The 25057-nt window shown below is 38.5% G+C and overlaps 1 protein-coding gene across 1 annotated transcript; it reads right to left on the bottom strand.

Moving 5' to 3' along the window:
* Window positions 1–7: 7 nt before the first annotated feature.
* Window positions 8–23484, bottom strand: LOC131535957 (multidrug resistance-associated protein 1-like). Its single transcript, XM_058768513.1, is given in 33 exon segments — window positions 8–1254; window positions 1346–1540; window positions 1626–1792; window positions 1883–2041; window positions 2125–2271; window positions 2385–2468; window positions 2470–2486; window positions 2581–2652; window positions 2655–2707; window positions 2792–2991; window positions 3074–3384; window positions 3471–3678; window positions 3984–4101; window positions 4193–4265; window positions 4354–4537; window positions 5769–5936; window positions 6088–6264; window positions 6348–6474; window positions 6600–6666; window positions 7605–7692; window positions 7778–7924; window positions 8012–8215; window positions 8517–8609; window positions 9047–9208; window positions 9284–9461; window positions 10748–10954; window positions 11158–11289; window positions 11369–11430; window positions 11528–11653; window positions 16565–16702; window positions 17241–17366; window positions 18127–18303; window positions 23305–23484. Coding segments are annotated over 33 exon segments (4518 nt in total). The 5' UTR covers window positions 23347–23484; the 3' UTR covers window positions 8–1145.
* Window positions 23485–25057: the final 1573 nt, after the last annotated feature.

The following is a 25057-nucleotide window of genomic DNA, read 5'->3' as shown; positions in this document are numbered from 1 at the left end:
CAAGTCAAGTCACCTTTATTTATATAGCGCTTTTAACAATACAGATTGTGTCAAAGCAACTTTCCAATATCAAAATAGGAAAATAGTGTGTCAATAATGTAAAATGACAAGAATAAACACTCAATTTTCAGTTAAAGGCATTTCATTATTGAATTCAGAGATGTCATCGTCCAGCTCAGTTCAGTTTAAATAGTATCTGTGCAATCAAGTCGACGATATCGCTGGAAATTAAGTGTCCCCAACTAAGGAAGCCAGAGGCGACAGCGGCAAGGAACCAAAACTCCCATCGGTGACAGAACGGAGAAAAAACCTTGTGAGAAACCAGGCTCAGTCGGGTGGCCAGTTCTCCTCTGACCAGACGAAACCAGCAGTTCAATTACAGCTGCAGCAGCTGTTGAAGTGTGCATGGAAATGTTATAAATATATAAAAAAATACAGTACAAAATACATAAATACAGATTTAAAATTTTAGATTATGGAAAACATACTAGTATTAATACACACAGGATCTACAACAATAAACTACAAATTTCCACAAATCTTCACTTTGAAAGCAGTGAGAGGTGGTGAACATGGCTGTGCACACCGTCTGAAGAGTGCATTATATTAAACCACTGAACACTTCTATGGTAAGATAATGTTACTCAAGTCTTCGTATTCTGAGATGAGAATCAGTCTGTTGTTTTAGCGCCTCAGACCTCAGTTAAAGAATCAGCAGGAGAATGCTGAAGCACACCACTTCTGTAATACTGGAGAAAACGTGGACACCTGGGGCCAGTTGCATAACCTTAGCCGCCATGTTAAGACTGTGTCTTAAGAACTAGTTTGGCCAACTAGCCAAATACAAATAAGACCGATCTACCTTTTCATAACTGAATTAAAAAAGTTATGACCAGTCTTTTAGATGACTGTCTAAACAGTTCATGCAACCGGCCCCTGAACAACTATTGCTTGCAAAACCTCTTCATCCTGAGCTTTGTGCTTCTCTTGTTTGAGGAGGCAAGATATGCCCTTTAGTAAGTTCTGTAATGAAAAGTTTCAGGTAGTCTGAGCAGGTGCATTAGTGAGATTTCTGCACCATTTTTATAGTCTCTCCTGAGTGAAGAGACGATTTTGTCATTGATGGTTCCTCTGGTAGTGAAGGTTCACACTAGCCCAGCCTCCCGGCACATTCGATAGAACTGACCACGCTGAGAGATCAGATTAGTTGGAGAGTCCATTTCTGTGATGTGCCCTCTGTCCATCACAATCACCCTGTTGAGAACAGTTGAATAGGGTTGAGTTTGAACATTGTCAGCAATCATAATCATAATTTTTAGAAATAAACACATGCCCTTTGTTATACCTAGTGTAGTCCATGATGGTGTTGAGACGGTGTGCGATGGTCAGAACGGTGCAGTCCTCAAACTGAGTTCTGATAGTGGACTGTATCAAATTGTCCGTCTCCAGGTCTACAGCTGCAGTGGCTTCATCCAAAACCAGAATCTTGGTCTTCCTCAGGAGAGCTCGAGCTAGGCAAACCAGCTGCCGCTGACCCAAACTGAAGCCCAGTATATCCGGTCAGAAACAGTCATACCACATGATAATGAAATGATGAATAAACATTGCTGAGAAGGAGTTTATACCTGAGATTCTCTCCTCCCTCTGAACACTCATGGTTGAGTTTGTCAGGCAGGCCAGACACAAAGTTCTTGAGATGTGCGAGTTCTAGAGCGCTCCAGACCTCCTCATCAGTGTAGCCATCAAAGGGGTCCAGATTCATGCGCAAGGAACCACAAAACAGCACTGGATCCTTGGGGGAAAAAAGGTTGAAAATAAAACACTCAAGGTATTTTTAAAGTTTGTCAAGGTATTCAATTTGTTTTTCCATTTTCATGTGTACCTGTGGGATAATGGTGATACGAGACCTCAGTTCATGCAGTCCAATCTCTGCAATGTTTATCCCATCTATGAAGATCTTTCCTTTTGCCGCCTCAAGGATCCGGAAAATTCCGAGAGCAAGAGATGATTTTCCGGCCCCTGTTCTTCCCACAATTCCAACCTGAATAGATTCAGTGAATCTCTTAGAATGTAATAAAAAATAAAGCACAAATATGATACAATGTGTTCAGATGTTATATTTACTTTCTCTCTCTCATTAACACTGAGAGAAATTTCTTTTAAGGCCCAGTCAAGACCCCTGCGGTACTGAAGGCCATATTCCTGGAATCCAATGGATCCGGATTTGGGCCAGTTTAATGGGAGTGGACTGTCCTCGTTTGTCCATGGTGCCTGCGACAACCCAAGACTAACTTAGTGACCTCAAGAATTAACATAAAAATATATTTTGGTCACTTTATATAAAGGAATTCATGGGGAAAAAACAGCCTTCAGACCAACATTACCTCTTTTGTTGTTTCAGCATATTCCTTCACTCGCTCAACTGACACAATGTTGTTTTCTACATCTGTCCATGCCCGCACAATCCAGCTCAAGATCCCAGTTACCTGCAATGTAATTTTTCTTGAGAAGTTGTCTAATAGGCTTGCCTAACATGTGTGGTTGTCCAAAGATTTTCAAAGACTTTGATGAGTTCCCTACCTGGAGAGAGTGCGATACAGCCAGTCCCACAATTCCAGGGCTTAAAGTTGCCCTTCCCATAACAGAGAGAATAGCTGCAGCAAGGACCAGTAAGTTACCCAGGAACTCTAGATTTACTGCCAGCCACCTATTGGAATAACATTAAAGATATTGTATAGCGTTAGACTGGATTACCAATAACAAAAATGAATAAGCCAAGACTGAATCTGACCTGGTTGCCACAAATCTTGGGAAATAGGATGTTTGATTGTGGTCCACTCGGCTGTTAGCCAGTAGGATAAACCTAGACTGTTCTCCAAAGGCCCGAATCACACTGGCTCCTTGGACTGTCTCATTGAAATGAGTGTAGATGGGTGATCGACTCACCGACTCTAGTCTACGCAACTGGCAGGATGTGGCCACGTAGAAGCTCTGAAAACACAGAAGAATAGATGTCAGACTGGTGCTCCTTGTTATGATACCCTTGCATGCTGAGCAATCTCTAGTAACATACCTGGATAAAGGCATAGAGCAGAGTCAGTGGCAGTATGATCACTCCTGCAAAAGGAGTCGCCATCAGCACGATAATGCAAACCTCCAGAAGTTTGAACACATAGCCCAGCATCATCTTCAGCCCATCGGGGATCATGCAATCAATGGCGTCTATCTCTTTAGAGAAACGATTGAGAAGGTTACCACTAGGTGTACTCTCAAAGAACGACATAGGAGAGTGAAGTACATTGTTGAGAAGCTCCAAATGAAGATGCCGGGATGCAATTATTCCTCCAAGTGAAATGGCCACAGTAGTGCCAAAAATTGCAATTCCTGCAATACAACACAGCTAATGATTAAGAACAATACAAAGTCCAAAGATACCCAATGAGGGTTGAGGAACATGAAGGATTTCGAACCTTGTGCAAAGCCGAGAGCTCCAAAAACACCAAGCTTCAGATCCGTGTCGACCTGTGTTCCATTTACAACCGGGTCATCTGCCCACAGGCTTAGCCAGTAGTTGTAGGCCAGTGAGGCAGCTTGCTGGAACGCGTAGAGGAAGATGATGGGGATGATGAAGGCCAAGCCGATGGTCCTGAAGTACTCCACATACATCTCCAGTTTCACCTATGTGTGACCCATTATGGAGAAGAGTGTGTGAGGAACAACACTCTGGATGATATAGTGCACTTTCAGGCTATATTATGGTGTTTGGAACAATGAAGCTCAAAGACCTGTAATCAGGGGTTAAAATTAGATCTCTGTGGTGACATAAGAGCATCTGAAACCCTTGTCGCTGACCCGTAGCTGAACTTTAAAACTCGCCTGCCACTCTAAATCTTTGACCTTTGTTATTAAGTTACATGTGAAAGTATATTTTGATGTGTCTACCCATTGTTTGAAATGTCTGTGGATGTGGCTCTATTACTTACTCGGCCTGTATGAGCTTTGTCAGCCTGGGTTAGCCTCCCAACTTCCTCCTGGTCCTGCTCCTGTTCTGTGTCAGATATGGCCTCCATGGTTTGTATACTGGCACTTCCCATGTCTCCGCTTTATTAAACAAAATTGACAGAAAGGTAAATATGTGCTCCTCAATAACATTTGCATTTTCATTATCAAAACTGAGTGACTTTTACTGTACCTGATGAGTTGTTCCTGGGAGAGATCAATAGAGAAGTCTGTCATGCTGAGACGAGATACTGATTTTCTGGTCCCTAAAACAAGATGAATTTGCATTTTTAACTGTTAACATAAAAAAGTTTTGTTGTAGTAACTCATCAGACACTCATTCTTTTATCTTACCTCTATGGGTGGCACTTTCCTTGCGTTCACTAACGGAAAAAGCTTTAACAAAGTCTGCAAAGGCGTTCTTCCTACTCAAAAGCTCAGCATAAGAGCCCATTTCTGTGATTTCTCCATCCTCCATCACCAGAATCAGATCAGCCTGGGGCAGGAAACTCAGCCCGTGGGTCACCAGAACACGTGTCTGTTTTAGCAAGCATTGGAGAGCATCATCAAGCAAGCTATTAAGCCTGAACGGTTCCCTTTCCATTCAAGAACTGAAATTGAATTAAATTGTCTACATCCACAGAAATTTGAATTGGAGTGACAGGAAGAGAAATTTGCTACACTCTTAAAAATAAAGGTGCTTTACGATGCCATAGAAGAACATTTTTGTCTAAATGGTTCCATAAAGATCCTTTAACATTTGAAGAACCTTTCTGTTTCACAAAAGGTTCTTTATAGCGAAAGAAGGTTCTTCAGATTATAAAAAGGTAGGAAAGAGATGGTTCTTTAAAGAACCTTTGACTGAGTGGTTCTTTGTGGAACCAAAAATGGTTCTTCTAAGACATTGCTATGAACCTTTATTTTTAAGAGTGTAAATTGCAGTTATCTAATCTATCTGTCTGTCTAGCCAATAAACCTTCAAAGCTTTTGAAAGATTTTCCAAAAACAATTTTAATTCTGCTTCCTTACATTCAAATTCAAATTGCGAGTCTGCATCCTTTTGCTACTTCACAAAACCATAAGGGTCATAAGGGTCAATTTTTCAAAATTTCATCTGAAAGCTGAATAAATAAGCTTTCCATTGATGTATGGTTTGTTAGGATAGGATAGGTTTGTCTCTGAATATTTGACCGAGATGCAACTATTTGAAAATATGGAATCTGGGGTGCAAAAAATCTAAATACTGAGAAAATTGCCTTTAAAGTTGTCCAAATGAAGTCCTTAGCGATGCCTATGACTAATCAAAAATTAAGTTTTAATATATTTACGGTAGGAAATTTGGAACATGATCTTTACTTAATGTCCTAATGATTTTTGGCACAAAAGAAAAATAGATCATTTTTACCCATACAATGTATTTTTGGCTATTGCTACAAATACACCCCAGCAACTTAAGACTGGTTTTGTGGTCCAGGGTCACATATTAGAGTTTAAAAGGATAGTTCACCCAAAAATGAAAATTCTGTCATTAATTACTCACCCTCATGTCGTTCCAAACCCGTAAGACCTTTGTTCATCTTTGGAACACAAATTAAGATATTTTTGATGAAATCCGAGAGCTTTCCGACCCTGCATAGACCCCGAAAATGAATGAAGGTCTTACAGATTTGGAACAACATGCGGGTGAGTAATTAATGACATAATTTTCATTTTTGGGAGAACTAACCCTTTAATGTCACATTTTGTCTTACTCATGTTTTAATTTTTACCTTATTTTTAAGAACGCCATTAGGTCCGATGACTTTTTCAAAGATGTGCTGACCCACATGTGCATCCACAGCTGACAAAGGATCATCCAGCAGGTAGATATCAGCCTTCCTGTAGACTGCACGTGCCAGACTCACTCTCTGTTTCTGACCTCCTGACAAATTCAGACCCTGTGAACATTGTAAAAATGTAGTGGGAGTTTAGTCATGACCCTGCTGATACCCTGCATATTTGGTGTTTAAAAAAGAAATTATATTTAATACCTTTTCACTTTATTCTGTCATGTCTGTTTTGTAAGAATCATTCTTAGTCTATGTTTACCTTCTCTCCTATCTCTGTGTTATCTCTTGCAGGCAGGATTTCCAAGTCTGGTAGAAGAGCACAGGCCTCTAACACGTTCTGGTACCAGCTGTCTTTCCTCTCATGTCCAAACAAAATGTTGTCTTTGAGAGTGGCGTTCTGGATCCATGCTTGCTGAGACACGTAAGCCACAGAGCCCTGAAAGAAAGTGTTCGCAAATTTATATGTGGAATATGTGAATGATGGCAATATATTTTTAGTACTTTTTCTGAATGATTTACCGATACTGTGACGTGGCCACTTTTCTTTTCCATTTCTCCCAACATCGCAGACAGAAGAGAGGATTTTCCACTGCCCACATGACCTACCACAGCCACCAGTGAACCCCGCTGCACTTTGACATTGATCCTGCAGAAATTAACCACTGCGATTATCATCTTCATACTGTATGTTTAGGAATGGTGGACCTACTGAGATCTTTCAGCAGGTATTTCAATTTCCAGCAAGTGATAAATGTATTCAAAGGCACCTACCTCCTGAGACATGGTGTGCTATCTTTAGACCAGCTGAAAGTACCGTTGTCAATAACAACACCAATATCTGACAAAAGGAGGAAATAAAGAGGTGAGCTTTTCATCGTTTACGCACTCAAACCTCTATGACGTTCTCAACTCTGTAGAATATTTCAAGATTTTTTTCATGCTCTATTCAGTACAGTTGCAATGAATATTAACTTCAAAAAGGACATAGAGATACCATAAAAATATCATAAAAGTGGTCCATACAACTCTTGGACACTACAGTATATTTTAATAAATATTGTGAAGACATATAATAGCTATATAATAGAGAAACAGACTAAAACAGTTTTCACTGAAACTAACCTGTTTAAGAAATGTACTGAATCAGATCTATTTAAGTGTGTATTGCATTTGAGGCTCATAAAACCATTCCACGAGTTAATGAGGCAACAGAGTGATAATAATCATTTAGGTGAATACATTTCCATTATTATTTAAAAACCATCCATTCACCTGGCTCTGTTATTAATGATATTCAGATTCAGAAGCAGAAACATTTTCACAAAAACTTCTCTTTGACCCTTAATATAAAAAGTTGCATTTTTAATAAATCAGTTTTAAAATAGGCCTTTAACACACAAAAATGTGGAAAAGTTATATAAATATAATTACAGTTCCAAAGCTGAAAATCCCCTTTAACCGCTGCATGAAGTCATCATATGCATTTCAGCCACTACCAACACCCACCTCGTAGCCACACAATTTCCTTGTAGTGTTTGTCGAATTACAGCTTTTAAATTCAAATAAGCTTGTCTTGCAGAATAACTGGAAAAATATTCTTCAAGGTTCAATATTCTTTTGCCAGATTTTGTTATGGCATTTTGAGTTAAAACTCCACCATCACATTAATAGGGAAAAATCTCTGTATTGCTCAACATGTATAACAATGTTGGTCAGCTTATAAGCTGTTGTATGTCAGAGCAAAGTCTGAAAACAATGATAAGCTAATGCACTCACCAGGATGGTAGGGAGCTCTCTCCACGCTATCCAGTTTCAGCTCGTCTTGACAGAGAAACTTCCCAAGGCGTTTGAGAGAAACCATAGCCTTAGAAACAAGAAGAAACAAAGCTAAGTTTCAAAAATGTCTTCAAAAATATAAATACGTAAGCATTCAAATATTTGCTGCTCACCTGCATGGTAGTGCTCATTGCAAAGGGCAGTTGACTGAGTGGAGCTTTGAGAATGTTGATGAGAGCCATGGACACAAAGACCTTCTGAGCATCCAGAACATGCTTCTCATCAATCAGCACATACACCCCAAACATGGCAAATGCAATCTGAAGGCAAAGTGGCGTACGTGATAAAACTCTACAGTTGTTAGGACTATATTAATGTGTTAAGATGATGACGACGATGAAATGTACCAAGAAAGTGGAGGAGTTGAAGGAGGCGATGGATATGGAGTAAAGGATCTGAGACTTCTTCAGAGCATTCAGCTCTTTTTCCCTATAGCCAAGAACACGTTCTCTGAAGGCGTTCTCCCAGGCGTAAAACTTCAGGATCTTTATTCCGCTCAAGATCTCGTTCATAAGCTTAATGCGTCTGTCCATGTACTTCATCTGGACCTCCTGAGAGCAGCAAACAGATGCGAATTGAGAATCACGCAAGCAAACATGTTTACGAGACCAGACAGAAACCAATATGGGCGAGTTTCAATTCTTTGGATGCATGAGACGGGGCTAATAAAGACATTTCAATTTGACAACAAAGCAAAATCCTGTGGTTTCTCCCATGTTCATAACATCAGAGAATCAAAGGGCAGACTGTCCACATGCTCGTGTTTTAAATCATTTGTAGGCATGAACCTCAGTCGCCACAGCACGAATATCATCGTGGAAATTTGACTGAATGGAACAATATAGACTATACCTGGAGCTTGCTTCTCATTTTGGCAATGAACCCATTCAAAGGGAAGATGAGAATTACAGTGGCAATGCCAGCCAATGCAGATGGGCCAAGGCGCTGTACAGGGGTGAGACATTTCAATTAATGAATTTTAGATCTGTGCTCTCAGAAACATTGTGCATAAAATTGGGGTATAACAGCCCTTTGTGTTTCATATGTGTACCTTTTTTAACCCTAAAATTTTCATAGGTAGTACCTAACAGTTGTACTTGAAAAGGTACTAAGTTGCCCCAGGTCCCCTAAAGCAGGGGTCTCCAAACCTGCAGAGTTTAGCTCCAACTTGCCTCAGCACACCTGCCTGGAAGTTTCTTGTACGCCTAGTAAGACCTTGATTAGCTGGTTAAGGTGTGTTTTATTAGGATTGGAGCTAAACTCTGCCAGCAGGACCAAGTTTGGAGACACCTGCCCTAGAGATACAATTTTGTGCATTTTTTCCTGACTGTATAACAATCCAACATGCTGTAGAAGGAAAATAAACAAGCATCTGTTCTCACCTGCCAGAGGAAGAAAAGACACAAGGCGATTTCAATCGGGGCCACCCACACTGCATTGAAGTACACCACGAAATCCATGAGTTTCTGGGTGTCAGCCGAAACCAAGTTCACTATCTCTCCAACTGTACATGTTCTGCGGGCCGCGCTGTTGATGACCAGAGACTGTGGAGACCAGAATGAATGTGAGAACTATTACATGCATATTTGCATTTGCTAGCAAACAGTTCAAAGACCTACCTTCCTGTACACTAGGCCCATAACTGCAGTTTTAACCCTCATGCCTACTGTGAAGCACATATACATGTACTGATGGCTGAACAGGGACTGAAGACAAGACAACAGGAACATCCAGAAGGCAAAGAGGTAACCCTTCCACAAGGGGGCGTCTTCATCCCTCACGAAGCCAAGCAGTAGACTGAAGAACAAGAAACACACATTGTCATTTATTGAGACACCAGTTTTGTAAATACAGTATGAGTTTAGCTTTATTTTGTTCGTCTGACTTGGAGTACAGCAGACATAAGCCAAACCTAAAGAAACTGGAATGTGAACATAATTTATGACTATAAATATGAGCCTTTCTAGACCTGATACAGCTGAACCTGAACAATATTATCCCCATGCATCAAAGTTTCTCAGAGTGCAGGATCACTGTAAAGGGGTGTTGTGCTGTAAAGCAGTGAACCCACCACTGTGCTCTTGGCTTGTTATATGCCAGACAGAGTGGCTTAATTTGATGATCCAAATCCAGTTTCTTCTGAGCTATAGATCAGCCACAAAGAATACATGCTGCAGTGTTGTGGACTCGTGGTGCATGGGACATAATTAACAGTGTGCGGCTGCACCACAGCAGGATGTGCTGTTATTCATGTCTGTGACGGGAGTTCACACTCAAAACTGAGAAAGGGCAACGAGTTCAATTTACAAATGAAATGTCTTGCTCTACATTTGCACCCAGGCATGCAAAACTGCCGCTTCGATATGTAGATATTTCCCAGATGCAAAAATATGTTTTAGTCTTAACTGAATAAATGATTTTAAAAGCACTCTTTTTGTTTTTACACTCAAAGAAATTAATAATATTTAAAAATGTTTAAAATTATTCAAATTTTATGACATTTTTACAATCATTAATTGTGCACATACGACTTTAGAATTTGTAATTTTTTTTTACACCTACATAGACTAGATTATTTTTTTAAAGATTATTACTTTTATTCAGCAAGGATATGATAAATAGATCAAAATAACATTAAAGACATTTATAATGTTACAAAAATGCATTTCAAATAAATGCTGTTCATTTTAACTACTTATTAAAGTGAAATTAAAATGCATTGCGGTTTCTACAAAAATTTTAGGTTGCACAACTTTCAAGTTTCTTGATCATCAGTTCATCATATTAGCATGATTTCTGAAGGATCATGTGACACTGAAGACTGGAGTAATGATGCAAAAAATTCAGCTTTAAAATCACAGGAATAAATTACATTTTAAAATATATTTAAAAAAGGGAATAGTCATTTTTAATGTATTTTTAATTAAATGTAGCCTTGGTGAGCATAAAAAGCTTATTTCAAATACATTAAATCTTACCAACTTCAAACTTCTGAACAGTAGTGTATACTATAATATACTAAATGCCATATGCTATACACAGTTTCATTTTACATGCCATGACAGCATTAATGCATCTCTCACCTTAACACTTGTGGTATGGAAAACATGAAAGCATCTTGAATGACCAGACAGAGAGTTCCAGTCAGAAAGTAAGGGCCAAAGTTTTTGGCTAGCGTCCGGAGCAGACAGAAACCTGAGCTTTGTTCTTTATGAAGTTTTTTGAGCAGCTGCGTCTGCTCACTCAGTTTATAACCAAGAGCTTGTGCTCCATTCAGAGCGCTCTCTTGCCTGTGTTTGAAGGAAAAAAACAGAGACTTTAGTTTCTGGTACAGTTTTGTGCAAGCATCGTTGCAACAAAGTAAATAAGTTGTGCTTTGTTAATTAATAATACAAACAAATCAGTAGTTATGAACAGGCAAATTACGGACATCACATATTTTCATCAACTCAGGATGGAAGACATGCAGTTAAGGAAACAGCAGGTGTCTTACTGTTGCATTTTGGTCCATTGCTTGGCCCACTCTTTCTCCAGATCACAAATTATTTTTTCAGATGTATCCTCTTCTCGTAGAGACCAGAGATCTTCTGCTTGTAAAGGTGAGCGGTAGCCCTTTACCACCAATCTGTGGAGCACAAATATGTGTTTTTGTTCTGCAGACCTTTACAAGACATCAATGAAATACAGACAAAATGTAACTCTACCTGCCATACCACCAAAACAGTAATTTTGAAAGGAAAGAAGCATCCTCAACTGGACATGGGTTCTAGTGGAAAAATCAGTAAGTCCAGGTATTATTTATTTAAGTATTTATTTACTAATTAAAAAAAAAAAAATCCATTATAACACGGAAGACACTGTACCTTTACATACACAGGTTTAAGAGTCGTTGGGCGCTGATCAGCGAAACAGCTGAGGATGAGCTGAGCCAACTGTAGGGAGAAGAATGTGAAAAATGCCACGAATCTCATCGCATCTGCAGATAAACCCTGTAACACACATGATTGGTTATCAGCAGAATGTAGACAGCAGTGTGGAGCACATCACACGAATACGGCACACTCATTTTACAGCAATTGGAAGCACAAATGTTTCTTTGAGATTTCTTTGTTTCTTTGAAATTGAGATTTATACAGCATCTGAAAGCTGATTAAATAAGCTTTCCATTGATGTATGGTTCGTTAGGATAGGACAATATTTGACGTAAGCTGTAATAAACTCTTAATTATTAAATAATGCTCAATGTTTTGATTCTCCCCTTCTGTGGAGACAACCAACTACACAAGTGGCACATAAGTGGTGTATACACATTTGCCAGGGATTTCCCAAGGAGTCATAACCACATAAGCTGCATGCTTCCTGTGGGATCATATCCATATTTTCTCTTCCGTCTGCCCAAGCACCAGGACTGATCTGAGATCTGAGATCAGCCGCCCACTTTGTCTCACCGCAGTGTGCGGAGGTGGGACTGGTGGCTGATGTGGGGAGTGTTCTTCTGGGGATGTTGCCTGCTGTTCCCCTCCCTTCCTTTCAAAGACCTCAGCTTTTTATAATGACCTAAATGTTCCATCAAACCAGGATTAATGACACAAAAAACCTTTTTATGAACACTTCTAAATCATGGTAAAAAATACAGACCACAGACACATTTATGCCAACAAACCCAAACTCTTCATTCACAGCTTCTAAGAGTATAATGGTGGTTGGTAATCGTATTCAATAAGCATTCAATTGCAACAACTGGACTTCAGCTAAAACTACCAAAACTTGCAGATGATCTACAAAGTAGCACATCTGCTTTTCAATCAGCCAAATAGAAGCAATTTGACTATTTATAGAATTCTACTGATGTATTCTCAGTTATTGTTTGGGACAAAGTTTCACCATGTTGTGTTTGACCTGTTTGTGTAGTGCTCGATACAAGGTTCAAGATTTGTTCGAGAGAAAATATGCTGAGGTCAGGGTTTTACAGGGGCCACCGAGGGCATCCATGCCTATGGGCCTCTGACAGAAACCGTGTCAAATGGCCACGATACAAGAGAAAGTGGCAGCATAGGCCTCTTTAAGAATATGTAAACACAAGCTTCATTTACTCAAATGGTCAAACTCTGGACACCACAATGCTGGATACTGTGATTATTTTTCCGCAACACTGTACGCTTAAATAGTTTGGAGAAACTCAAATTGGTCAGGGAACTTATCCTCCTACAGTGTGGTATGAGAGGACCAAGTGCTAGTTGTTTTTCTGTTGCTGTTGGACCCGCTGCCCATTGGCAGAGGGCTCATTTAGGTCACAACAGATCCCACCACAAACCAAGCTTCAGTTCCTATGTAAACTTATGGACTGTCATCACTGAGCTGTACGAGGCTTCATTATTGTTTTTTATATTTCCTTACTGTATTTTTACTTCCTTACTGTACTTAAGGAGCCTGCATTTTAGTTCAAATATATGTTTTCAAACTTTCACTTTTACATCAATATATTCCAAAGCATAATATTTTTTTAACTCCACTACATTTCGCTAAAACCTGTCGTTTTGAACTGAAGACGTCCAGAGACAAAATAATGATCTCGAACTTGTGAAAGAATGAACTTTTGAAGCGATTGAATCATTTGAACCGATTATTTTTCAAAGAACCTGTAGAACCAGTGAATGATTTGGGAATCAGTTGAATCAGTTCACAAATTGTAATGAATGGTTCACAAAAGAATCATGACTAAAATGAATGAAGTACCAAGATTAATATGATCCCCAAAACTTTAGAGTCTGAAGGATTTGATTGATTGCTCGAAAATTAAGTTGCTGATGCTGAATTTAAGTCTTAAATATGAAATATAAAACTCATGTTTGATTATCCATGACTGTAAGTTTGTGAACTAAATGTGCTGTAAACGGGTGATTGTATGAAATGCTTGAATGGCTACTTCAGGTAATAGGAGCGCAAATCAGTGTCTTAAACCTTATTGCAAAGTGCAGCCACATATTTTTAAGTGATGAATATGTAATAAAATATTAAACATTTATAACATTTTATAAGGTAGATCTGGTGCATTTGCTGTGTGTCTTACACTAAAGTAGAAGTGTTTTTTTAAATGTTGATATTTTGTCACTTGCAGACTATTGTAAAGTGAATTGCCTATGGGTTGAGTCTGTTTTGTTCCGGTAACCAGTAGCCACATAATGTAAATATATACAGTGGGGCAAAAAAGTATTTAGTCAGCCACCAATTGTGCAAGTTCTCCCACTTAAAAAGATGAGAGAGGCCTGTAATTTTCATCATAGGTATACCTCAACTATGAGAGACAAAATGAGGGGAAAAAAATCCAGAAAATCACATTGTAGGATTTTTAAAGAATAAATTGGTAAATTCCTCGGTAAAATAAGTATTTGGTCACCTACAAACAAGCAAGATTTCTGGCTCTCACAGACCTGTAACTTCTTCTTTAAGAGGCTCCTCTGTCCTCCACTCGTTACCTGTATTAATGGCATCTGTTTGAACTCGTTATCAGTATAAAAGACACCTGTCCACAACCTCAAACAGTCCAACTCCAAACTCCACCATGGCCAAGACCAAAGAGCTGTCAAAGGACACCAGAAACAAAATTGTAGACCTGCACTAGGCTGGGAAGACTGAATCTGCAATAGGTAAGCAGCTTGGTGTGAAGAAATCAACTGTGTGAGCAATTACTAGATAATGGAAGACATACAAGACCACTGATAATCTCCCTCGATCTGGGGCTCCACGCAAGATCTCACCCCGTGGGGTCAAAATGATCACAAGAACTGTGAGCAAAAATCTCAGAACCACACGGAGGGACCTAGTGAATGACCTGCAGAGAACTGGGACCAAAGTAACAAAGGCCTCAAATCCTGCAGTGCCAGACCTGTCCCCCTGCTTAAGCCAGTACATGTCCGGGCCCATCTGAAGTTTGCTAGAGAGCATTTGGATGATCCAGGGGGTGGAAACATCATGCTTTGGGGCTGTTTTTCTGCAAAGGGACCAGGACGACTGATCCGTGTAAACGAAAGAATGAATGGGGCCATGTATCGTGAGATTTTGAGTGAAAACCTCCTTCCATCAGCAAGGGCATTGAAGATGAAACGTGGCTGGGTCTTTCAGCATGACAATGATCCCAAACACACCGCCTGGCAACGAAGGAGTGGCTTCAGAAGAAGCATTTCAAGGTCCTGGAGTGGCCTAGCCAGTCTCCAGATCTCAACCCCATCGAAAATCTTTGGAGGAGTTGAAAGTCCGTGTTGCCCAGCGACAGCCCCAAAACATTACTGCTCTAGAGGAGATCTGCATGGAGGAATGGGCCAAAATACCAGCAACAGTGTGTGAAGACTTACAGAAAACGTTTGACCTCTGTCATTGCCAACAAAGTGTATATAACAAAGTATTGAGATGAAATTTTGTTATTGACCAAATACTTATTTTCCACCATAATTTGCAAATAAATTCTTTAAAAATCCTACAATGTGATTTTCTGGATTTTTTTTTCTCATTTTGTCTCTCATAGTTGAGGTATACCTATGATGAAAATTACAGGCCTCTCTCATCTTTTTAAGTGGGAGAACTTGAACAATTGGTGGCTGACTAAATACTTTTTTGCCCCACTGTAACAAAATATGCACATAGCCTTAAAGATTTGGCTATACATTCCACGCTCCGGATATGTGCAAACTGTCTCTGCATGTGAGTTACATTTCCCTCTCCAATGTCAAGACGTTGATTGTTGTGTCTGTGACAAGATGCAGTGAAATAATTATGGAGCGGGAGCATCACAGCAGGCCAGAGACAGACAGACTGAGGGAGAAGTTATGGGGATCCGCAGATGTATGTGGCTTCTCCTATCTGTCTGGAAAAGCACCAGCGCTGATTGTGACTGGTCTCAGCACAACCTCAGCTCCAGACAAAGAGGGCATTGAGGGAACTGGAAAGGGAAAACCGACAGGCTGCCCAAACGTCAGTGCTGAGAACAGCAACATCTGTAAGCACTCTGTTTACGCACCGCTGTGTTAGACTCTCAGACACAACACAGATAAATTTAGAAAGTGTTATTGAGTAACATTCATTAAAAAACCATGCGAGGGCCCATGTTACGCGTGCATGAATTGACAATAACACGGCATAGGCATTTTATAGGGACGGAGATTCAGAGTTTAGGGCAACAAGTCAAATTCACTTATTTCCTTTATAGTCTCAAAGCACCATTAATGGCTGTTATAATAGAAACTCTTTACAAATAGGGATCAAAATGTCTCTGACTGCAATAAATGCATTTGAATTTTTTTGAACATTTTTGTATTTTTCCAATTTAATCTAGTATTTTATAATAATTACAAATTATATTGGGAGGAGCACTCAAGATAGAACAAGTGTAATCTTCATGTTATTTATTAAGTTTTTTTTTTTTTAATGCTAAAACTTTCTGCATGGGGTTTAAATTTCCAATTTTAAAAAGATCAGAAAGCATGATGAAAAAACAGCATAACAGCATTTTTTATGCTTCAAGAAATGGCTAAAGACACATCTCTTCCATCTACACTTGACTCTCTAACACTTGCACTCTCAATTCTATTTCTATTCTATAGTTTTCTTTTTATTATAAAAAACCTTGACCCTCTAACACTAGCACTCTCTATTCTAATTCTATTTCTATTCTATCTACTTCTTTTCTATTTACCAAAGAAAAAAAAATTGTTTCTATCTACTTTTTATTATTTTTATTTATTATTTAAAAAAACATGCTACCTGTTCTGTGGTAGACTATCCAGGACTTGTCACAGCACTTATATTTTGTTGCTCTTTTGTTGATTTGATTGCTTCTATTGTCCTCAGTTTAAGTGTAAATGTTACATTTATACAGTAGTTGGATATACTGGGGATACACAGACCTCGTCTATGATGGCTTGTATGTTGGCTCTGAGAGGCACCAGCGAGCAGATCACTGCCAGCATCCAAAACAGGAAGAGGAAAATGGAGGAACGAAAGCCCCTCAGCCTTTCCAAGTGGATCACCAACACTGCCAGTATCTGAAGACAGAGTGTATTTCGGTCAGTATGCTAGTCACGGTCAATTTGAGAAATCCAAAACACACTAGAAGAACAGGACAGAATACCATTAGGCAGCTTAGACATGTTGATACAAAAATCTCTCAACCAAAATGTATTGATTCTATAATAGTTTGCAAAGACTACTGTGAATGTTTAGTCTGTGTCAGGACTTTAAAACTGACTTATCTTGTTGGGCAGATCTGGGAAAAAGAAAAAGTCATTTACTACAACCACTGTTGACACTGTGGTTCTGCTGTGACCAGAGGTAAAACAGGCTTATTTATCCTGATCCCTTCAGGAAATTTCTGCCAGACGTCTAGCCACAAAGAGATTTGTTCATTCAAGCTTAAATATAACAGATCATAAATCTATCCTCTAAAAAAACTATCCTCTAAAAGAAAAAATCAACATGTTGTTTTGGTCATAACAGCCATGAATAGTTTGATACCTTATACTTTTACACTGTTTACACATAATTATGAATATAATTAATAGTAATTTTTATTGTGTGATTTACCATGGTAAGGCTGCGAATTATAGGGCTCAGGAGAAAGACCATGTGATGCTCTATGTCTCTGCTCTTTTCCACCAGCAAATAGACCATCTCCAGCAAACCAAAGCAGGCCAGACAGAGACCCAAACCCTACAACACAAACACACGGACATGTAAGCATTAACTGCAACACTGAGGTGTCATGACCCCCAGAATATTTTTACTTGCACTACTGTTCAAAAGATTGGAGTTGTACAATTTTGTAATGTTTTTGCTGCATTTATTTGATTAAAAATACAGTAAAAAAACTGTATTATTGTGCAATGTTATTATCATTTAAAATAAATGTTTCTATCTGAATATATCTTAAAATGTAATTTATTCCTGTGGTGATAAAACTGAATTTTCAGCATCGTTACTCCAGTCTTCAGTGTCACATGATCCTCCAGAAATCATTCTAATATTCTGATTTGCTGCTCAAGAAACTCAAGAAACTCAAGTTGCGTTGCTGAATGTCTTTGTGGAAACCTTAAAAAAAAATTCTTCAGGATTCTTTGGTGAAAAGTTCAAAAGAAAAAAAAATGTAACATTGTTTTTAGTGTCTCTTTTGATTATTTTATGCGTCCATGCTCAATAAAAGTCTTAATTTCTTTCAAAAATAATAAATTACTTTTACCCATAACTTTTGAACAGTACTATATGTTATTATTTTGCATGTTAACTGTGTTGAACTTGATATGATCTGTTTTTCTTCCCAGAGAATCATTTTCCTACCTTTTAAATGTCAACATTTTCATACACACAGCAATAGCCTGTGAGTTTTTCAGCTGATTGATGCTATATTCAAGTCAAACCTATAGAGGTGGTAACTAGAATTCAGTCAAGTCTTGATATGACCAGTATGACTCACCGTCTTGGCACAGCAGAGACTGGATAAAGATATGCGTCCATTGTCATAGAATCCGAGATACAAGCAGTAGAAAGGGGCACAAACCCAGAGATAGAAGCAGGGGAACCACACCAGTACTGTGTGCTGGAAGCACTGGGTCAGGTCTGGGTGTGCTGTGTACCATGTGACATTCCAGTCCTGAAAACACAATGTTAAACCATTAGTCTTCTGTAACTCATTAACTTGTTACATCAGGATTGTATAATTATTAACAACTACTTAAGCACATTTTATAGCTTATTAGAATGTATTAACTCTTTGCACTCATAATTAATTACTTTGTGCAAAAAAAAAAAAAAAAAAGAAGATAATTCAACAGATCCCTTGATGTCCATTGACGTTCCCCAGTGTTTGTTCAGTCCAAATGGCTCTGTGTGTTTTATATCTGTATATAATATCTGTGTGTGATTTATATTATTTCTCTTGCAGTGAGAACAGACAAATTGTGTGAAGTAGCACAAAGGTGAAAGGTAAAACTCCTGTGATAAATCTTCACTGTTTTCTGTGCTGTGGAATATCATTTTGTTTGCCAAGTGATTATAGAGTATAGCTGAATTTGTCTTGGTTGTCTAACTCTACAGCACTCTCTATGCTAATTCTATTATAAAAGAAAAAAAACTAACACTAGCTTCTCTAATCTTTTTGTTTTCTGTCTGTTTGCTTTTTATTTATTTTACTATTAACAAAAGCAAAAAAAGGCCTCTAACACTAGCTTGCAATATTCTTTTTCTATTCTATCTGTTTTCTTTTCATTATATAATTAAAAAAAACTGTGTACTGTGTATGTGTACTCTGTTAAGCTGAGACTTGTTATAGCACTTGTATATTGCTTTTTTGTTGATTTTGATTGCTTCCATTGTCTTCATTTGTAAGTCGCTTTGGATAATAGCGTCTGCTAAATGACTAAATCTAAATGTAAATTACAAGTCATGACAGAAAATAAAATGTTTTGCCTCCACAAATGTACATGACAGGCCATTCTATATATTAAAGATGCACTCTTTTTTTAGAATTCCACATTCTAATTGTAGAAAATTCACAATTTCCACAAACGTAACTTGCAAAGAAACAAATTACTTTCAGTATTTCGCTGTTATTGTTTCCAGAAGCATCGCCAGCAGCAGACCAATTTTCAAAGCACATAGTGTGTACAAATATTGATGTTGAGTAACAACTTGTGCACATTGGTTCTGAAGAGTGATAGTTTGAATATCAGAGTTTGTGTGTATGTAGTTAAAGTAAAGCAAAGCAAAGCAAAGAAAACCTGTGGTTTGTGACAAAAATACTGTTCTGTGCATTTTGATTAAATCAAAGTTGGGCAAAACCGCATTTTGTCATCATTGCCAAGACTTGTCTCTCAAGTTGAATTTCACAAGTTTGTTCTATTCAGACATCAGTAATTCACACACTATCTCTTCAGTTATTTCTGGCCTTTCTATGTTGGAAAACCGGCTGGTGTCCAAACGCAGCTGTAGAGCTGTTATGTTTTTTCTTTCTCTGAACTGATGAGAACTTGTTTGGCTGTGTTTTATGCTGTGGTTATTTCGGCAATGGCACTGCTCTGATAAATACTACATGCTGGTTGGAAGGAGTCCTGTGGTATGGCAGTACATAAGAAGTGCACCTTTGGCAAGCCAAAATGTAAACCCCATATGCACCATGAGAAGGACCATGAGCACCAAACACATCTCTGTGTAAGCTTCTTTGCTTATGTGCATACAACAGTACAGCCATTGCCTGAGGTTTAGGTTTTAATTTTTCTCAGTATATTGCCTTAACAAAAAAAAAATCATATTTACTTGGCTTTACGTCTTTCCAAACCTCTTTCTTACATGAAACACAAAATAAGTATTTTCACTGATTGAACTTCGCTGGGAGTTTGATTGACAGGCGATCTAACCAATCATAACGCCGAATCTGCCATTTTTGTCCGACAAACAAACCAGACAGGAGAGCAGATTAACGTCGGTGGACTTAAACTTGAAAAATGGAGTGTATTGACATCTTTCTGCAGTTGAAACAAGATACCTTCTGATGTTCATTCATGTTTATTTCATGCTAACTAGTAAAGAGGAAGAGATGATGAGTTCATGTGCCGCTTGAACTGAGCCGCTACAGCGATCTGTCACAACACATTAAAGAGCCATAAACAGTATTTATTGTTTGAATTTCTTACAAAATGACACAATTTGAAAGCTGAGATTTTTGTTTTATACCAAAAGTAGCCTGCTTTGTCTTGTCTGTTGGCGCTTTGTCAGTTTTCTCTTTGCTCCACAATGTATTTTTCACTGCTTGAGATCATGATATGTGGCTTGAGAGCGGTATGGATTGTCGGACATAGCAACGAATGGGGGTGGGTGTTTACGAAGAGTCAAATACAACAAACTGGGAATGAAGCTTTCATGCTTAAAAACAGGATGTATTCATAAAAATAGTCTATACACTATTTACTATATTTGAAGTCTTCTGTAGTCATACAATAGCTTTGTGGGAGGAATAGACCAACATTTTGCTTGTTATTCATATATAATCTTTTCATCCAATAACTATTCACAGTAACAAGTGTATCGTTTTGTTAGTTAGTGGAATTTTGAGAACTGGACTGGTCTGATTTGTGAACAAATCATTCAGAATTGTTTTGTGAACTGGCTGAACTGATTCATTTAAAAGCTGAATCAAAAGAATGATTCATTCATTCCTAAATCAAACGTCTTTACTTTTCTCATGAATGCACTAAGGTGAGCTGTCAAGATTTTCGGCAATTATTGACTTTTTTTGGACTTTATCTCACATAAAATTATGAATTCATATGCAATATATAGCGTAAAAGTCACACGGACCACTTTTAGGATATTTCTTTCATTCAGGCCAAAATATTTTTCACAAATGTTCCTTTTGTGTTCCACAAAAGAACTTATATGAATTTGACATGGTGAATAAATGATGAAAATTGTTTATTTTAAGTGATCTATTTGTGTCTTCTAGCATTTTACCGTTATTAAGACCAAAATCTAAATCTCAGCAAGTGCAATCCAGACACACACTACAGGTTCAAGATGAGACACTCGGTTTGTTACGTTGTTGTTTTGGTCAGGATATGTCCTCATCTATGAGGGGGTGTACTGCGGTCTGGGCCCAGGAAGGGAAAGAGATTCTCGTTCACGTGGCAGAGCCTAGTCACAGTCGCAGTTTTCCACAGGGAGTTCAATGGAGCATAAAGACACCAGCTTCTACCCGTCCTGCATCCTCCAAAACTATGTTTGCACTGGTCTAAACCCAATGGCAACCACAGTCTCAGGAAGTGATTCAGAGTGGTGTATGTACCCTTCCTGCACATGTAGGAGTTCAGACTGCCGGTCAGCACAAATAAAGTTTAAAAACAGTTTAAAAATGATACTGACGCTGATGTTTGGATTTATTTGGAGGACATTTATGAGGATGACATGCAATTCACAAATCTCTGGTCACTTCTCTTGGAAATGGCCAGTTGCAAGCTAATAACAATCTCTGACGCTAGGCAGAAGTCAGTCTAACTTAAGGTTCAAAAGGTTCAGCCAGATTGCTGCTGTCAGACATGCTTACTACTTTGACTTCTTTATCTCATCCCACACGTTTTCCCAGCTAACGGTTTAATATTCTAATAATGTTGTTCTTATGTTCCCATTATATTATGAAAATGTTATCTTCATAAGTTATGGAACATTTTCCTTGATTATACAAATGCTCTGGAAAACATTCATTGGGTTACACAGGACTGGACAAAAATACATTCTAACAACAGTAAAATACAAAGTAAAATGATTAAATAAGCAATTATAACTAATGAAACATCATAGACGATTAAACAAAAATCCTCTTCTAGGAAAGTTGCTTCACTCAAAGGCCACATTTGCAATGCCTCCGGGCAGCTATTTCAGGCACGCAAGACCAACACAATCTGAATGAGAAAATAACTAGATCTCAAAAACTGCATTCAAAACCCACATTTAAATAACTTTTCAAACCTGCAACAAAAATATGACATGAACTGTTTAATGAATGTTGATTATGATGCTGAAATAGCATTTAAAATGCTAAATCACGTCTAAGGACACTGACTGTTTCTATGGAAATAGCATCTGCAGTGATGTGAGTTCTGGGCCAACTGGCCATTGGCTCTTTTATTTAGAAGGCGGGACTTCTGTCGTTTTGGAGGTTGCAGTTTCTCTCATTCATAGTGATAGACCTAGTGAACTGTCTTGTATGACTGATAATGTATGAATCATTTTCATGTTAACATTGTATATTTGATAACATTGAAAGATTGTTCTGTTAACATTACTGCAAGAAAATTTGTGTTACAAATTTTGAGAATGTCCTGAGAAGGTTTCATATTAGCTGGGATGCATATGTTGCATTTTGAAATCATCCACAGAATGCGGTCAGTTACTTATTGAATGTGCATCATCTGTTCCACCGTCATTGTGAAATGGTAAATATTGCTAAATGAGTATGTTGTGCCATGAAGAACCTTATTGGGCACAGGGCCTGGAACAACATTTGCTTGCCTCTTTCACACACACCAATATCATTACACCTGATTTTAAATGACCTACTATACTATGCAAAATAAGAGAAGGAGAGCATTAATCTTTTATTATTAACCTGAATTCCAACATTGGTTATCATCTGATCTGTAATCATTGTTCAAAATATGGGCTAAAGTACAGTTACATGCTCTGCACTCTTAATGATACCAGAGTACGGCTGTTTGAATGTAAACACCCTGAGAAGTTAAAGCACACAAATAATCTTTTTACACAATCGCAAAATATGTTCTCACACATGTAACAGGTTATGTGTGAATTAAACATTAAAACTGTCCCGCATTCAATCTTAGTCAATGAATCATTGTTTGAGAAATGCATGACTCACACTAAATGGCTGTTACTGTCAAAAACCATGATCACTTACAAGAATAAATGGGCATAAATAACAGAAACAGATGACTGGGCACTGTTTGTGCTATCTCACTAACGTGCAGTGATTTTTTTAAAACCTTCATATCTGTTGAACTTAAGTTTTAAATGGCTATTGAACTGATTGAGTTTATCTCATTAGAGCTACATATCACCTCCCCATCAGTTAACTGAGACTCACCCAGAGAGGGTCCAGGCCGCTGAGACTGCAGAGGGTGTCCATCCAGGTTCTTCTCTTCTTCACTTCCTGTAGTAAATCCCTGCTCCCCGAACACAGCAGTGTCCCAGTCTCCTGTCTAATGTAGTTTCTGTTGGCAATGTGCGTGTGTTTGACAGCAGTTGTGCCTGATTGTGTGTTTCAGCCCCTTTTTTTGTAAGCCAGCCTCCTGTGTCCTGACTTGAGTCTTGTCAAAGCTACAGTCTGACACCAGGTTTGTGTAACTGTCCTGTTTATGAGCGCTGGCCTGCCAGGTGGGTGGAAGATTTGGAGTCTGTAAAACTATCTTCCTTGCTCTCTTTCGTCGCTCCGGCCCACGTGTGCCGAGGCCACAGTACCACAGACACTCCCCTGGAGGAGATGAGAGCACCGCAGATGTGGCCACACCCCGCTCTCCTTCAGGTCTTGCTTCTGTAAACTCCCCCTACCATGCTGCCATACTCCCCCCAACTCCACCCTTCATGCTGCTTTTTAATGGACAGGGAAAATGCTTTATGGCAAATAAGGAATGTGAGTCGCTGTTTACAAGAGTTCAGTGGGGCTACTGGTATTTTTTGACAGAAAGTTATTTATTTATATGTTCGTCCCATAATATAAGACTTAAGACTAATATAAGGGTATGATATCAGAATTTACTAATTTTTTGTTAATTGAACATTGATGGAGCAACATAATTTGTGTGAAAGAAATAGTTAAAGGAAGTTTAAAAAAATTATGTAAACACAAAGCCAGCTAGAGGCGCCTTTTACCGAAAGTGTGGGGGTCACCGAGTGGCAGCCCAACACAGAGCCAAAATGGGTCAGCATATACAATTGAATTGTACTGGTTTCATGCTATCCAAATATTCACTGCACTGTGTTTTTGTTGCAAGGTAAACATGTATTTGATGCAGTCCAAGTCGTACTTTCTTTTACCATGCAATTGGTTGCATTTTTATTTATTTATTTATTTATTAATCAGAACAGACCTGTTTTTCTCTTTAAAAATCCTTTTAACTCTTGTTATCCTTCACTTATTGTGTCTGCTCCAGCACCGAGTTGAGAATGAGAGGAGCTCAGTGAACGAGCTGAATGTGTCTGGAGGTTCTGCCCAGATCTGGTCTGGAGATCGATCGACCCTGCCTTTTGAGGTGCAGGAGCTGGTTAAACTAGATGTATACCAGGTATTAGAACAACTGACACCAGTGTGAGGAATGCAACATCTCAGTGAGCCGTAATTGAGAAGTGTTGTGTGTTTAGGTGTATGTGAGTGTGTAGATAAGGGCTAGCATGTCAACCATGCTATTCTGTGGGATTACATAATGTTCATGTCCAGCAGTTAAAGTCTTTCTCTGTGCTGACGTAGTAAATTTGCTATTGTTTGGATTCATTTGAACTTTTAGAAGCTCTAAAGAGTACAAAATGAATCCCACTTGTGACTGAATCCCATTTCCCAATCCCATTACCCCACTTTTCCCTCTTATTTCCTATCTTTTTTTTTTTTTTTTTTTTTTTTTTTAGAGGCAAAAAGGCATAGTAGAGAATTTAAAAGGGGGATTTTCCTTTTGGGAGAACTATGCTTTAATGAGGCAGCATAACTGACACACATCTACTTCAAACCGATCCCTCATTCCTGTACATATGGTGGAATTATGACATAAGCTTCTCTCTTTATTTTCCATTCAACTCTGACTAGACAGTCATCAAAACAAACACAAGGGTGTTAATGGGATATCGGA

The sequence above is a fragment of the Onychostoma macrolepis genome, chromosome 03 (assembly GCF_012432095.1).
Source record: "Onychostoma macrolepis isolate SWU-2019 chromosome 03, ASM1243209v1, whole genome shotgun sequence".
Classification (NCBI taxonomy): Eukaryota; Metazoa; Chordata; class Actinopteri; order Cypriniformes; family Cyprinidae; genus Onychostoma; species Onychostoma macrolepis.
The sequence above is the reverse complement of the archived record's forward strand: the minus strand, read 5'-3'. Positions and strand labels throughout refer to the sequence as shown.